Source organism: Nanorana parkeri, unplaced genomic scaffold (assembly GCF_000935625.1).
Source record: "Nanorana parkeri isolate BGI_ZX_2015 unplaced genomic scaffold, ASM93562v1 scaffold1402, whole genome shotgun sequence".
In the NCBI taxonomy this organism is placed as follows: Eukaryota; Metazoa; Chordata; class Amphibia; order Anura; family Dicroglossidae; genus Nanorana; species Nanorana parkeri.
Window position 1 is genome coordinate 157,693 of NW_017307670.1, and position 14,001 is coordinate 171,693.

General features: G+C 40.1%; 1 protein-coding gene across 5 annotated transcripts in view; it reads right to left on the bottom strand.

Annotated features, from left to right (window-relative positions):
- Positions 1–14,001, bottom strand: part of GALNT13 (polypeptide N-acetylgalactosaminyltransferase 13) — a 219,951-nt gene that overhangs the window by 120,471 nt on the left and 85,479 nt on the right. For 3 of the 5 annotated variants that reach the window (XM_018569808.1, XM_018569807.1, XM_018569810.1), the window contains exon 2: positions 2,009–2,177. The exons of 1 other annotated variant lie outside the window; for it this stretch is intronic. In XM_018569808.1, the coding sequence (XP_018425310.1) occupies positions 2,009–2,177 (169 nt within the window). The remainder of the gene's footprint in view (positions 1–2,008; positions 2,178–14,001) is intronic. One more of the 5 variants, XM_018569811.1, reaches the window with a different exon arrangement.

Consider the following 14,001-nt stretch of genomic DNA (forward strand, 5'->3'; position numbering starts at 1 on the left):
GTCCTTCCCTTAGAGCCCTAAGCACGTGCTCATTTTGCTTAATGGTTAATCCAGTCTGGAGTGCATTGTTAAGAAGGAACAACAGTAAAGAGCAGTAAAGAACAACCTTTGTGTGGAACTGCAGAGTTGTAAGTAGAGCATGTGTGTACATTAAGAAAATATGGCTTCCCCCATGTATATATAATTGCAAACTAAACATACAAACAAGGGTTTGAAAACATAAAAATACAATGATTATTATCAAATGATTTACATCAAGTTGATCTCTTTCATGCATAGATCTAAAAAAATAAGGAGTCAAGAAGGAGTCATTCCCTTTAAAGAGAAAATAAGAAGAAAAAAAAGACGGGTTGCCCTAGGCAACATACACATCTTCTTTTCTCCAGCTTTCATGAATTCCACTTACACTGCTTGATAGAGCCTAACTGGCATTCTGCTGAAAATACTTCATTATTTTTTATTGTATACAGTTCACTTCAGGCGTATGGTCAGCAGGACCAAGCTGTCTATTTAAAAAAATAAAAATAACATCTTGTCTTTAGGGGATACTTACATTAGTTAACCAACCTCTTCCATGGAGAGCATCTGAACTACATGCAGCTGCTGCCAAATAAACAACTCGTGCTACGTTATCCTCCATACTTGTTATATTAATATGGAAGTTATTTTCGTTGGATTAAGAAATGGGTAGACGCTTTATTTTTTAATGTGTGTTGCCTTCCCTTCGTAACAATATACAGGCATCCATCATACAGAATAAAAAAAACAGAGTTCATAAAATATGAAATGCACAGGGGATGATTGCCATGAGTAACATGCTATTTGTCTATACGCAGCAGTCTAGAATAGCTGAAAGTTTGCTGAACATTTGCCCTGGGCAATTTTGGGCAACAGCCTATTCTTAAAGGACCAGTCTAACTAAAACCGTTACTGTATTTCACACCTAACTCCAACCATTTTTTTGTCTTGGATAAAGTGGGAATAATTAAATGTATCAGGCTTTTTTTGTGTGACCCATATGGGGAGATTTTGTTCCACTTGCTAGAGGGGTAGAGGGGTGTCCATCACTAAGACAGGAAGGCACAACCAGGAACAACCCCAATCTACTAAAAAAAGGGTTTTGTTTATGTTCCCATTAGAGAGATGTCCCATCACCTTCTGTACTGCAATTTCCAGTTAGGGCTGCACACAGCAATAAATTCCTGACAGAGGCAAAACTTACCCTGCTCTATCATAAATTTGGCAGTTGGACTTTCAGTTTTTGGGTACATGTTGACAAGCAGAATAACCTATTGGGTTCCTGTATCTTTTGGGCTGAAAGATCTTTGCACGTCAAGAAACCCTAGGCGGTGATTGAATTACAAAAATTGGCAAAATGCAATAACCTTGTGATGGCTTAAATTATGTTTGTTGTGCACTTGGGGATTCCCTAAATCATGGGACTAAACTGTATATAATACCTTGGCTTCTGGTCCCATTTGAAACTAAGCCCCACGCAGCTCAAAACAAAGTCTCATCCATAGCCTAAAGTGGTCCGATGTGAGACCATGTCCCGACCAATGAAACTCCTACAATGTATGCTAAATAATGGTGTTGCAGCTTAGTCCTGGCAAGGCACCAACAGAAGTTGAGACCTAATCTAAAGTGTAAGCTTGGGATCCAAGGGCTCCCAGTCCCACCAAAGTTAATGTTTAAATATCATGCATGTAGGCAGCCAAAAATGGCCAGAAGTTTGACAGTTGAACAAATTATTACCAGAATGCTCCCTCAGGAAATTCTCTTAGTTACAAAAATATGAACACACGATGAAAGATTGTCATACAGCTATTGATAAGGGCACCCAATGTTACATGCTCTTCCAGCAGCCCTGTCCTTGAATTATGTGGCTATACCTGTCCATAGTTGAAAGCCAAACAATTTTAGCCAATAAATGTCCCAGAATCCCCCATCACAAGGCAGAGGGTAAACTGGCCTGCAAACTGGAGTTACAGGCAGCTTTAGAACTTACCCCTCCAATCTCACATCTGGCAGGCTTCTGTTTAATGCGATCAGATCACTAGCCATGAGGTTAAACTGGTTGATTTTGAACAGTTCTTTCATTTTCTCTTGATCATCTTTGGGAATTAGCACAGCTTTTCCCAACTCTCCCGGCCCTTCTTGGTTTCTTGAAATCACAGCTGGAAATCAACAAAAAAAGAATGCATTTAAACCATTACTTGATACATGATGTGAAAATTTAAATTTTAACAACCTAAAATTGGTAAGTACGCCTTAGAGGGCAACACTAATTTAGCTGAGAAAAAAAAATCAATCCTCCCCTGGGCAATTACATATATTGCAATTCTAGTTTGCGTTATTGCAAAGTCCAACCATCGTTGCCATTTGTACTTGAGCACACATATGGATTTTTCTTACTTTCTACTTTCTGTAGTTACATCTTGCTTCATGAGTGCTAAGTAATCTTCCAGATCTGTCATAGTGTTATCACAAGAGAATAACTGCGGGGACCAAAAGTAAGTTGCGTGTATAGGACATTTTTGAAGATGTTAATGGAAGAAAAAAAATTGAGGAGTGGGGGGTATCTTGTTTGATAAAATTCCAAATAGAAGTGGTGGAAGCTGAGGTTACTTAAAGGAGAACTATGGGGTCTGTGTTTTTCCCCATAGTTCTCCTTAAGGTAACGGGAGGACACAAACTAGCGTCCTCCCGTCACCCTAAGCTCAGTATACCGCGAGCTACAGCTCATGGTATACTGAGACGCCGCAGCCGGAGCGGATCCCAACGTAGATGACGGGATCCGCCCAGCTGCGTGAGTGACAGCTGGCTCTGCCTATCTAGAGGCAGAGCCAGCTGTAACCGCCCCCTCCCCCGTCCGTTCCGCCAGTCAGCGCTGGCAGATCGGAGCGGGGAGAGGGGAATCCAGCCCCTCCCCCTGTCACAGCAGAGAGCCGTGACAGGATCGAGAGGCGAGCGAACCCGGTATGTGTATTCGCTCACCTCCCGATCTACTGAGCCGACCTGTGACAGTCTCATTGTCACAGGTCGGCTAGAACTATGAGGTGAGTGAAAAGCACTCACCTCATAGTTCTCCTTTAAAGGCTGTTTTATAGAGTAAAGAAATTACATCTGTGTTCTTGTAGCATTACAGCAGAAATCTTGAGATTGTAGAGAGTGACTTTAGGATTCACTTGTTTTCACTGCTGCTGACACATTACATTGAAAGGAAACACCAAAAGTGCAGATTTTACACACAATTGCAATTACAGTAGAATAGTAGGAAAGTGAGTGCCAACTAGGGTTGTGTCCAAATACATTTTATATAATTTTGCATTCTATAAAACACGCTAACGCATTCTATTGGGTACACAGGGCCCCCTTAACCAGGACTAAGGGGGGGGGGGCTATTTATATCTACCATAGCCCTGATGAAGTTGTAAACCTTAAAGCTGCCCGTTCATCTTGCAATCATCGGACGAAGCTTTTCGTCCGATGATCGAACCGTGGTACGATTTTCGTACGGGGGCCCCATCCTGCCCCGATTATCGCAAGGTTAGATCAGCAGTAATTAAAAGAAAGCACCTGGACGAATTGCAGTAATCGACCGCACATATTTTCATCTGTGCATGTGCAGTGTAAATCGTGCAAATTTTGACGTACGGAAACACCAACCTTGTGAAAATCGTACAATCGACCGAAGTTTTCCAACCTGCTGGTTAGTCAAAAGTCGTACGATTGTACAGTATTTGCAGTTGTACAGTGCCCATACAACCTTACAAATATCGGATGAAAACGCGATCGCATACGAAAATTGTCCCGATATTCGTAAGGTGTATGGGCAGCTTAAAACATGCTGGATTTGGGTTACCAAATGAGCCATTAAATAAACTTGATCTAGACAATAATCTTTCTAGTTGGCATAGTTTTTACTACTCCTCTACTGTTTCTGAAAGAGTTGTCTGGGAAGGGTTTCTGGGAAACCCGATTCTGATTCATACAATGACTAATATATCTACATAATAAATTGAAACGTAGAAGCCTTAAGATGTTATACAGCATGTCCGTGGGTGTTCTTACTGAACTTATTTGCCCACAGTCAGAAATGAAGCTTCCAAGGAAGGTCCTTTTTATGGCTCAGAAGGAGTAACTCCGGTACTTAAGAAGAACACGTTGATTCGTAAGGCTCAGTGAGGGGGAGTTATCAAAACTGGATCAAACAAAATCTGGAGTAGTAGTGCATGGCAACCAATCAGATTCTCTCTTTCATTTTCAAATCTTAACTGAACAAACTAAATAGAGAAACTGATTGGTTGCTATGGGCAGCTGCTCCAGTTTCTGTCTGTTCCAGTTTTGATAAATTCCCCCTAATGTGTTTTATTGCCTTCCACATCTCAAGCCCTTCCTTTCTTTTACCTTAGCCTCATATCATCACTCTTTTATATTAAAAAATCACCTAATACATACAACACATTGAAATCTGTGCTTTATAATCAATCATTCTGTTCATCTTATTCACCCACCCTCTAATACACCTACACTGAAGGAGTTCTGTTCACCGGCAGTGGCCAGAACATCTTCATACATGAAAACCATATTGGATTTTAAGGTTACTTTTAGAAAACAATTGCTGGTTGGAGATTGATCTAGAAAGGTCATTAATGATGTATGATTTTTTTAAATTAAAAGGACCTTAAACACAAGAGATACAAACAAGGTTCTAGGACGTTTCTCCTATGTCCTGCTCCTCCCTTCCTCCCTTCCGCACCCCAACTCCTGCATAAAATGACACCAGCAGATAATCTTTGATGGGTATGTATCTTATTTGAAACCTAAATATGTAACTTTGCAGCTTTGATTTCATTGCTTTCTGATTACTGATCCAGAACACATATAAAGATAAGGAATTTTGGCTCCCGGACTCAAAAGTAAGGAAGTCAGAGACATTTTATTAAAACTGAACATCTAAATTCACCAACAAAATACATACAAGGGAGCAGATTTACTGTCCAAAGAGATTTATATTTCTGTCTACCCAGTCCTGATATTTACACAGCCCTGCCACACAGCACAGCCCTATCTGGCAGGGGAGGACCTGATTTTTCTCTGCTGCGTTTCGCCTTTAACTTACAGTTTTCTTCCACCCTGTGACTGGACAGTGAAAAGAGAAACATCCCACCAATGAGTTCATCTCTCTGTCACTCTGTTCTCTCCTTACACTGCAACACAGCTCATTAGCTCCCTGTATTGCTTCTCCCTTCCCCTCTCTGAGCTCTGCTGTATAGAAGTCGTTGCTAAGTCAAATGTAGGTTCGACAAATAAGTGGGTAGAGAGTAATGCTTGCTATAATTATATCAGCGGGTGATAAGACACAAGTTGCATCCTATTTACCAACAGATATGGTCTCCAAGGATAATATTTAGGTATTAACCACATAAAACAGATATAATTAGACTGCTTGTGCCTGTGGGAAAGCTGATTCTGACTCATATAATAAGTAACAAATAGATCTACCTAATAAATATAAACTTAAAAGACAACTATATCCATCTGACCTGTATAGATAGGATCAGTATGAAACAATGTTCTATTATGCACTAATTTAGGTTAGGTGTACATTAAAGTGTTGCTTATATATATATGTATATACCTTAAAAGGACACTAAACTCAGGAATTAAATCTGAAATGACACTAAACTCAGGAATTAAATCTTAAAAATGCATTCAAGTACCTTAACTATTAACAAAAATGTATCTTATTTGTGTATCACTCGGCTGTAGATCCTCAAATCATCTCTGAATGAAAATTACTTTTGTTCCCCGTGGTGCCTGTGTTTGTTGTAAAGTAGCCACTGCTTCAACCTCATCGTCGTGCCGTGATGGACTACATCTCATGTTTAGTTAACTAATTTGTATTGAGATTGTAGTCCATGACCGGAGTGAGCTTGAAGTGGTGGCTACTTTACAACACACACAGAGACCATGGAGAACAAAAAGTAGCCACCCTCCAGAAGGAAGGACAGCACCTGGTGTCAGCACCAATTCAGAGATGATTTGAGGATCTACAGCCAAGTGATACAAAAATAAAATGTATATTTAAATTATAACATTTATGTTAATAGTTAAGGTAGTTGAATGTATTTTTAAGATGTAACTCCTGATTGTCACTTAAAGCATTACAATTAGGTGGACAGTGAAGGAGCAGCAACTGGCCGATGAAGTAATTTCTATACTCACTACTCCTATCACTGTATCCTTCCCGTCACCACATGAATGCAGTACATATGATTGACCCCAAGTACTGCCCCTACCTCTCCAAATCTGGCTGCTGCTCTACACTGAATTCGAGGAACCTAAAAACTAGCTACATTTAGATATATATAGTAGATTAATTAAAGTGATGTAATTATTTTTATTAAATACATACCTGCAGTCATTGCTGTTTGCCTGAAATTTGGCTTAAACCCTAACTGAATAGCCGAAAATAACTGTTAGAATCGAGTCCTGTTCGAGTACTGTTAGAGTCCTCTGACATTAGGTGATTCATTTGCTTTTCATTTGAATAACTTTTCGGTGCAGAAATATTACAATCACAGCAGAGAGAAAGAAAATCTTAGAAACCTAGAAAGTGACTTTTACAAACATTTCTGTGGCAGTCAGACGGTTTTAATCAGTGTAACCTTTCCGGGAACATGAAGTGATACATGCCTGTGACACAATGGCTGGAGAGCACTTAGTGATAATGAAGGGCAGAGAAGAGCTAGCAAGTGATGATCAGCACAGCTCCGGTCTACTATATTGTTATTTCAGTTTTATAATAAGTTGGTTATATAAGGCAACTCTCTTATCTAGGTATACTTAACTCTCTGCCATTCGCTTACAGCAGGGCTAGGCAACCCTGGCGAGCTGGAGGAGCTGGAACTACCTGAACAACATGGAAGAGATCAAAGATTATCAAGGTGCAGCACTTTTTATAGGAGATAACCTAACAAGGCCCTATCAAAAAGTAAGGAAAGTTTAAAAAAATAATAATGGTACTGTAAAATCATAAACATACCCTGCCCTGTTAGCTTAAAGTGTATTTCCACTTTGCAGCCCTATTGGGATAACACCTATTTTGTAGTTGTTACATGCTCCCGTTCACATAGCATAAGCTACAAAAAAAAATTACAAACAAAAAAATGCATCTTGCAGTTTAAATAGCTTTTACTTGGGTTGGGGTTTTTACTTAGCTTCTAAAGGGTTAACATTTCTACCCTTTCTTTGTAATGTTAGGAGGGGCTGTGAGAGGTTTGTTACCCCTGTCTGTAATGTGCTGGATGATTTCACTATAATTTGTAAGGTAGATTTGAACACTGCCTGTCCTAACAAAGAGTTAAAAGCCTGACTTCTGCATTGTATGTTAATTAAGTTAATGAGCGACACCAATCCACACATGTCTGTCCTAATTCTTTGTATAAGGATGGATTATGAAGGTGAAGGTGCTCAGAAAAATGTGCATTCAGCCACTTTGCCTGCTTCAACAAAGCATCTCCAAAGGTAAGAAATGTTTTTTTTACAAAAAATAATTTTGGGTATGCTTTGTGAATGGGAACACATAACAAACACATAAAGGGGTTTTCTCAAATGTGACTGACTACAGTAAGTGTAAATACACTGTAATAACACAGAGTGCAAGGGTCAGTAGTATGTAATGCATAGTGCAGGGGTCAGGAGCAAGAACCCCAGAGTGCACAGGTCAATAGTAAGTCACACAGAGTGTATGGGTCAGGAGTAAGTAACACAGACTTTAAAAGGTCTGGAGTAATTAACACAGAGTGCAGGGGTCTGTAGTAAGCAATGAAGAAGTTCAGAGGTCAGTAGTACGTAAGACAGGGTGCAGGGATCAGTAGTATGTAAAGAAGAGTACAGAGGTCAGGAGTAAGTCAGGCTGAGTTCAGAAGTCAGTAGTATGTGAAACAGGGTGCAGGAGTCAGTAGTACGTAGCGCAGAATTCAGAACTCAATATATAAGGCAGAGCTCATAAATCAGTTGAATGGAATGCAGTGGTCAGCAATATGCAACACAAAATGAAGAGGTCAGTGGTATGGAATGTAGAGTGCAGGGGTTAGGAGTAAGTTACGCAGAGTGCATGGGGTTAGTAGTATGCAACACAGAGTTCATAGTTCATGAGTAAGTAACACATAGTGCAAGAGTGAATAGTAAGTAACGCATAATTCAGAAGTCATTAACATTTAATGCAGATTCATGGATCGCTAATATGTAATGCAGAGGTCGAAGGAAGGAAGCAAGTAATGCAGAGTGCAGGCATTAGGGGTAAGTACAACAGAGTTCAGGGGCTAGAAAAAAGTAACAAAGAAATTAGAGGTCAGTTGCAGGGGTCAGTACCACCACACAAATTCCCCCCTCTCTCTCTAAAAATTTGCTCACCAGACCTCAGTGGCAGTGGTGCCCAGAAGTGAAGTCCTCTCAGGTCCCCCCTTGGCTAGGTCATATGAGACATTAAAGCCAAAAAGGAGCTTCTGCATGCATGTTGGCACTCTGATCTGAGGTCTGAGAAGTGACAGGCAGGGTCAGGAGCTGGCAGCACAACAGGGTTGTGATCTACAATTCACATATCTGTGATCAACAGGTAGAATGCAATTGGCCGGTTGCCGACCCCCAGATTACAGGTTAAATTGTGGAAAGCAGTTTTTACTCCTGTACTAGTGTCCTTTATCTCTATACCTTTCCCAAACCGTACAAAGCACATATCTCAGAACATGCATTACTATTTCAAAATCCATCATTTTAACTTTGTTATGTCTTGGATGCAATAGGAGTGGATAAGATTTTTTGTCTGGTTTTTATGTCTGACCCCATTTGGGGGGCTATTTATTCCACTTTCACTGTTATAGGAGTTCTACTTGAAAATGTATCTAAAAATGTTTTTCGTTATGGATAGAGTAGTGCATAGTTAACCCCTGCTACTTTTTAAAATGTTTTCCTGTGTGTGTCCCACTGTATCATGCATTGCAGAGATGCAACAGAAATTATGAATCGCAAATGTGAGAAATTTGTTTTTAGACAGTTGTTCACATTGAAAGATTTTCCGTCAACTTCTTTCTGTTACAGCTGTAAAAAGCATCTTCCATTACCTACTATCCCCCAGATAATGGTTACCTTTTACAAATAGAGAGGGTGAATATACCCCACAGCACAGCAGTAAAAAACCCTTACAGAGTTTCTAATCTGCATCAGTGCCAACCTAAAGCACCATTTAACTTCCTCTCTGTTGAGTTCCTGCATAATAAATGTTGAAGGACCCGTTATGGATAGGATGGTCTCCTGAGAGGGCCATATTCTAATAAACAACAGATGAAGATGGATGAAATGTCTAAAGAGCTTACAAATGACACAGTGCGGCTACTTTTGTGTAGCTTACTTTATTTGTATGTTGTATGAGCTCGGACCACTTAGGAAACATAACAGTTTCTTCTAAGTTCACCTATGAGACTGTCCAGTATAGATTTTATTGAACCGTTAAATCCTCCTTTATTAAGAATGAGCTGTAACCAGGTGAATGAGATGTGAGCTGTAACCGAGAGAGTGAGATGAAACCATTACGAGTATAGCAAAATTCTTTTTCACACACTGGTAAAGTTAGGCGAACCTCAATTACTCACTAGGACATCTTGTAAAGTGACTCTTTTGGAGTTAGGACCTGCTTGCAATTAAATAATCTTGCTATTATGAAACAAAAATTATAAGAACTAGCATAAGAACTAGAAAAGAGTGCTGCTGTCCAGGGGATATAGTATAGTAATATTTAGGTACTTACACAAATTGCACTAAAAAATAACTTTCAGTATTTGTTAATAAATACACGTTTTTTTTTTTTAGATTTGCTAGGAGTTCAACTTTCAATAAATAAATGTTATTTATGTAACACCTCATATGGTTACTTACACCTCAAGTCCCTTTCGACTTACAGTGTGGGGTAAATCTTGGCATCACTTCAGACCCACAATAAATCTGTTTAGTGTAACAATGTGATGATTAACAATATACCTCATATGAGAGCCTTAGAATGGGGTCATGTGCTGCTTTATTTCTATGACCTCAATAAATAACAGAGTGACATCTATGCAAAGTCAGCATTTGATGAATGCAGAAGATACCTCTTCTTTCTGCCAAGGGCCCTCACATATGTCCATTTATCCTGAGCTGTGGCACTTGAAGCCAAGAGGAGCTCCTATCATCTTCTATATATGATATAGTTCTGCTGGGAGAAGCATGCTGTCAGTCATCTGCTACATTACTTAAATTTACTGAGACTTTGATTAGCTATTTATTATTCACATGCAAGTATCCTTCCATAAAATGCCAACGCGTATAAATCATTCTTCTGTAAGAGGACAGACTCGCTATTTGGAACCATTTAAATAATTAATCTACCCATGTCAGCCTTCTCAAAATGAAAATAATGCAGGTATAAAGAATCACACACAAGGCCCATGCAGTCTACACTGTGATGTGTGCTTACGGGCCGATTCGTAAAAACTGGAGACAAACAAGACAACAACAAAAGTGGATCTGCGGAACTGGATCAAAATTCATTTTTTCCCATATTTTATTTATTTATTAATAAAACAAACAATAAACAAGATGGTGCGGGCATCCACAATACAAAAGCATTTGACAATTTTAAAACATTACTCTACAAAAAAAACACAAAAAAACCTTCTGTCCTATGTATTAGCTATACAGCAATCATACAAATAAATTATTTGGTACCAGCCCAGATGTCTGATGCCATTCCAACCAAATATTTTGAAATGTATTTAGGGCTCCCTATGCTGCAAAGTCATGCGCTCCAATTTCAAATTTACATTATTATTAAATTACTGATGCACATACTGTATCTGCAATATTGTACCAACTACTGCCATCTCCAAAGGAGATACATAAGATTTACTAGGGCTTGGCAGCAACAAGCACAGTTGGGACTATCTTGGAATACTGCTGTATAAGGTAAAGCAGTTCTATATGTCCCATTGATAATAAATACATAGGGGGTGATTTACTAACCTAAACACATGCACGCACTAGGTGCGTGTGATTTTTACACAGCAAAACATATTTATCAACCAAAAAGTCTCTAAAAGCATATTTCCACTAATGCCATATATGGAAAAATCATGCACATGATGCATATATAATGCTGCTTCACAGTTTAGACAAAAATGGTTAGCTCATGCATTTACATTCCTGCATACATCAACGCAAGCAACACAACGTAGAGCTAATTTACACAACATCACCTTGCAATTCATGCAGGGCTTTGCACAACACACCTGCTGGGTGTGTACACACTACAAAGGTGTCTAGATTCCACCCATAGATCATGCTGGGAGGGAACACACTACAGAGGTGTATACTTGTTCGTGGCGTGTTTATAAGGTTAGTAAATCAACCCCATAGAGTTACTCTCTGAGAAGCTGATATCGAAACAGTGGAAATCACCTGTAGTTCCTCTTAACATTTTTCTACTGAGATTTTCTAATTTGTCTCAAGACCATTGCTCTCCACATTTTAAAGGATAGCTTTTCAAATATTTGCAAATCAAAGCTTTACACAAAATAAATACCACCCTTAGTACATACAGACATCAATATATATTTATTATCAGTATCTTACAAATGTACCATAAGGTTTATTTTCACCCCCCATGACATAAACCTACCCCCTCATCCAATGATCCAGGACGTTTGTGACAATAGGCTGCTCCAAAGGCTGTTTTTACATTACTGTAAAACTCTTAGTATCCATGGCAGAATTGTTAAAGGAAGCGGCTCAGGCTACAACTGATCAAACTTTTCAGAAGTTCGCTCATCTCTAAAAGAAAGTAAAGTATCCAAGTCATTTTAGGTGCATTTTGTTTTAAAATACAAATTAGATAATGAAAGCTAAAGTTTGTTTTGTTGCTGCTTAAGCTGAGCATTTGCAGAAGATAATTTAACTGAACACACTGTGTTAAAATAAGTCAGTAGATGCGAAGATGAGGGCAGCTGAATCTAAATGTTAAATTGAAGCATTGTGCGCCATCCATTGCTTGTGGTGATTGGGGGTGTAGTAAGCATGAAGGGGGGAACCCTCACAACACCATGGTTAAGAAATGTATTGCTGGTATTTGTAGTCCTCTATAGCTGGTGGTATCCTGCATTGCTGTATAATGTATTGCTGAGATTTGTAGCCCCTCTACAGCAGAGGGAACCAGAAAAGTAACCACCGCTCTATGCTCCCTCATGTGATGAACTACAATCCCAAAACAAATAAGTTAACTAAACATGAGACTGTAGTCCATCACGGGACTGAGCTTGGGGTGGTAGCTACTTTACACCACACACAGGGGCCAGGGGGAACAAAGGTAGCCAGCCTCCAGAAGGAAGGACAGTGTCAGCACCAATTCAGAGATGATTTGAGGATCTACAGCCAAGTGATACACAAATAAGATACATTTGTGTTAATAGTTAAGGTACTTGAATGTGATTTTAAGATTTAATTCCTGAGTTTAGTGTCACTAAGGGGTCTATTCACTAAGCTCCAGTAGGCACCCGAGTGAATGACCGGCCTGAAGCGGAGTGAGCCGAACGTTGTTTGGCTATTCACTTCAGGCTGGTACGGCTGATTTCAGCATTATATCGTCTGAAATCAGCCGTACATCGGGGGGTTTCATGTGGCTTCGAGTCGGCCAAACATGCTCAGCATGTTCAGCCGATCCGAAGTGCAGAAGGAGTTTGACTCAGCCGATCCAACATCTGGATCAGCTAAGCCGAACCTCCGGCAGGCTAATCGCTGCTGTTCGGTCTATTCTTATAGATGCCGAACAGCAGTGAGTGAATAGCCAAATGCAGTGACAGCTAGCTCCGCCCAACTGTTTTCTATTGGCCGGCGGTTCTGCTGCCTTCAAAAAAAAAGAAAAAAAAACATTTTTGCCATAGGAATGCATTGCTAGATTCATATTGGCTATTTCAATTTGCAATAGCAAATAGCAAACTAGCTATTGTACCCGCCCTCTGCTGCTGTCAATCACTAGTGCGGACCTGATGGAGAACTGCAGCAGTGGGCGGGTGCAATAGCTAGTTTGCTATTGGCTATTGCAAATCGAAATAGCCAATAGGAATCTAGCAAGGCATTCCTATGGTGAAAAATATATATATATTTTTTTTTTTATTCTGACGCCAGCCAACGGCTCCGTGTCAGATTAAAAAAATAAAAGCAGTGTTTCCCACCTGGGCGCCCGGTAGCGGGAGACTCCCGGAGCGCCCGACAGAGTTAGGCTGTCTGGAGATCAGTGTCCCTGGTTAGCTGGTAACCAGGGACGCTGACCTCTCTGCAAGTGGCCACCCAGCTGTCAGAAGAAGGCTGTCGGCCGGCCAATGGCCGGCCGCTCGGCCAGCTTCGGCTTTCACCTTCGCTCAGTCGAGCCAAAGCATATGCCTTCGGCTCGACTGAGCACCACGGCTGACTTCGGCACAGCATGGCCGACTTCGGTACAGCAGTCCTTCGGTTCTACTAAACCGAAAAGGTCCTGCGGCCGAAGCTAGCCGAAGGATCAGCCGAAGCTACGGATGTATCCTCCGGCTGCTTCGTGAATAGACCCCTAAGTTTCTGCAGTATACTTTATACCTCAGATCTTTTGCCATTTTTGTTGGCATAATCTGACATAAGCACCCCTAAATATTTTTTCTCTGTAGTTCTGGCCTATACTGTTTCCCCAATATTGAACTGTGTCAGAGGATTCTTTTCCCAGTGAACTGGAACTGTAGTTTCCACTGATTTAACCAAACTTCTAGCAATGACAAATTGTGTTCCAAACCTTCAATTTTATTACTTACAAACATATTAAATAGAACAGGATAGTACAGATTGATTATATCATTATGTGGAACCATATCAAATGCTTTGCTGAAATCAGGATTGCACTGCCCTGCTCCAAAACATTGTGGAACTAACCCCCCCCCC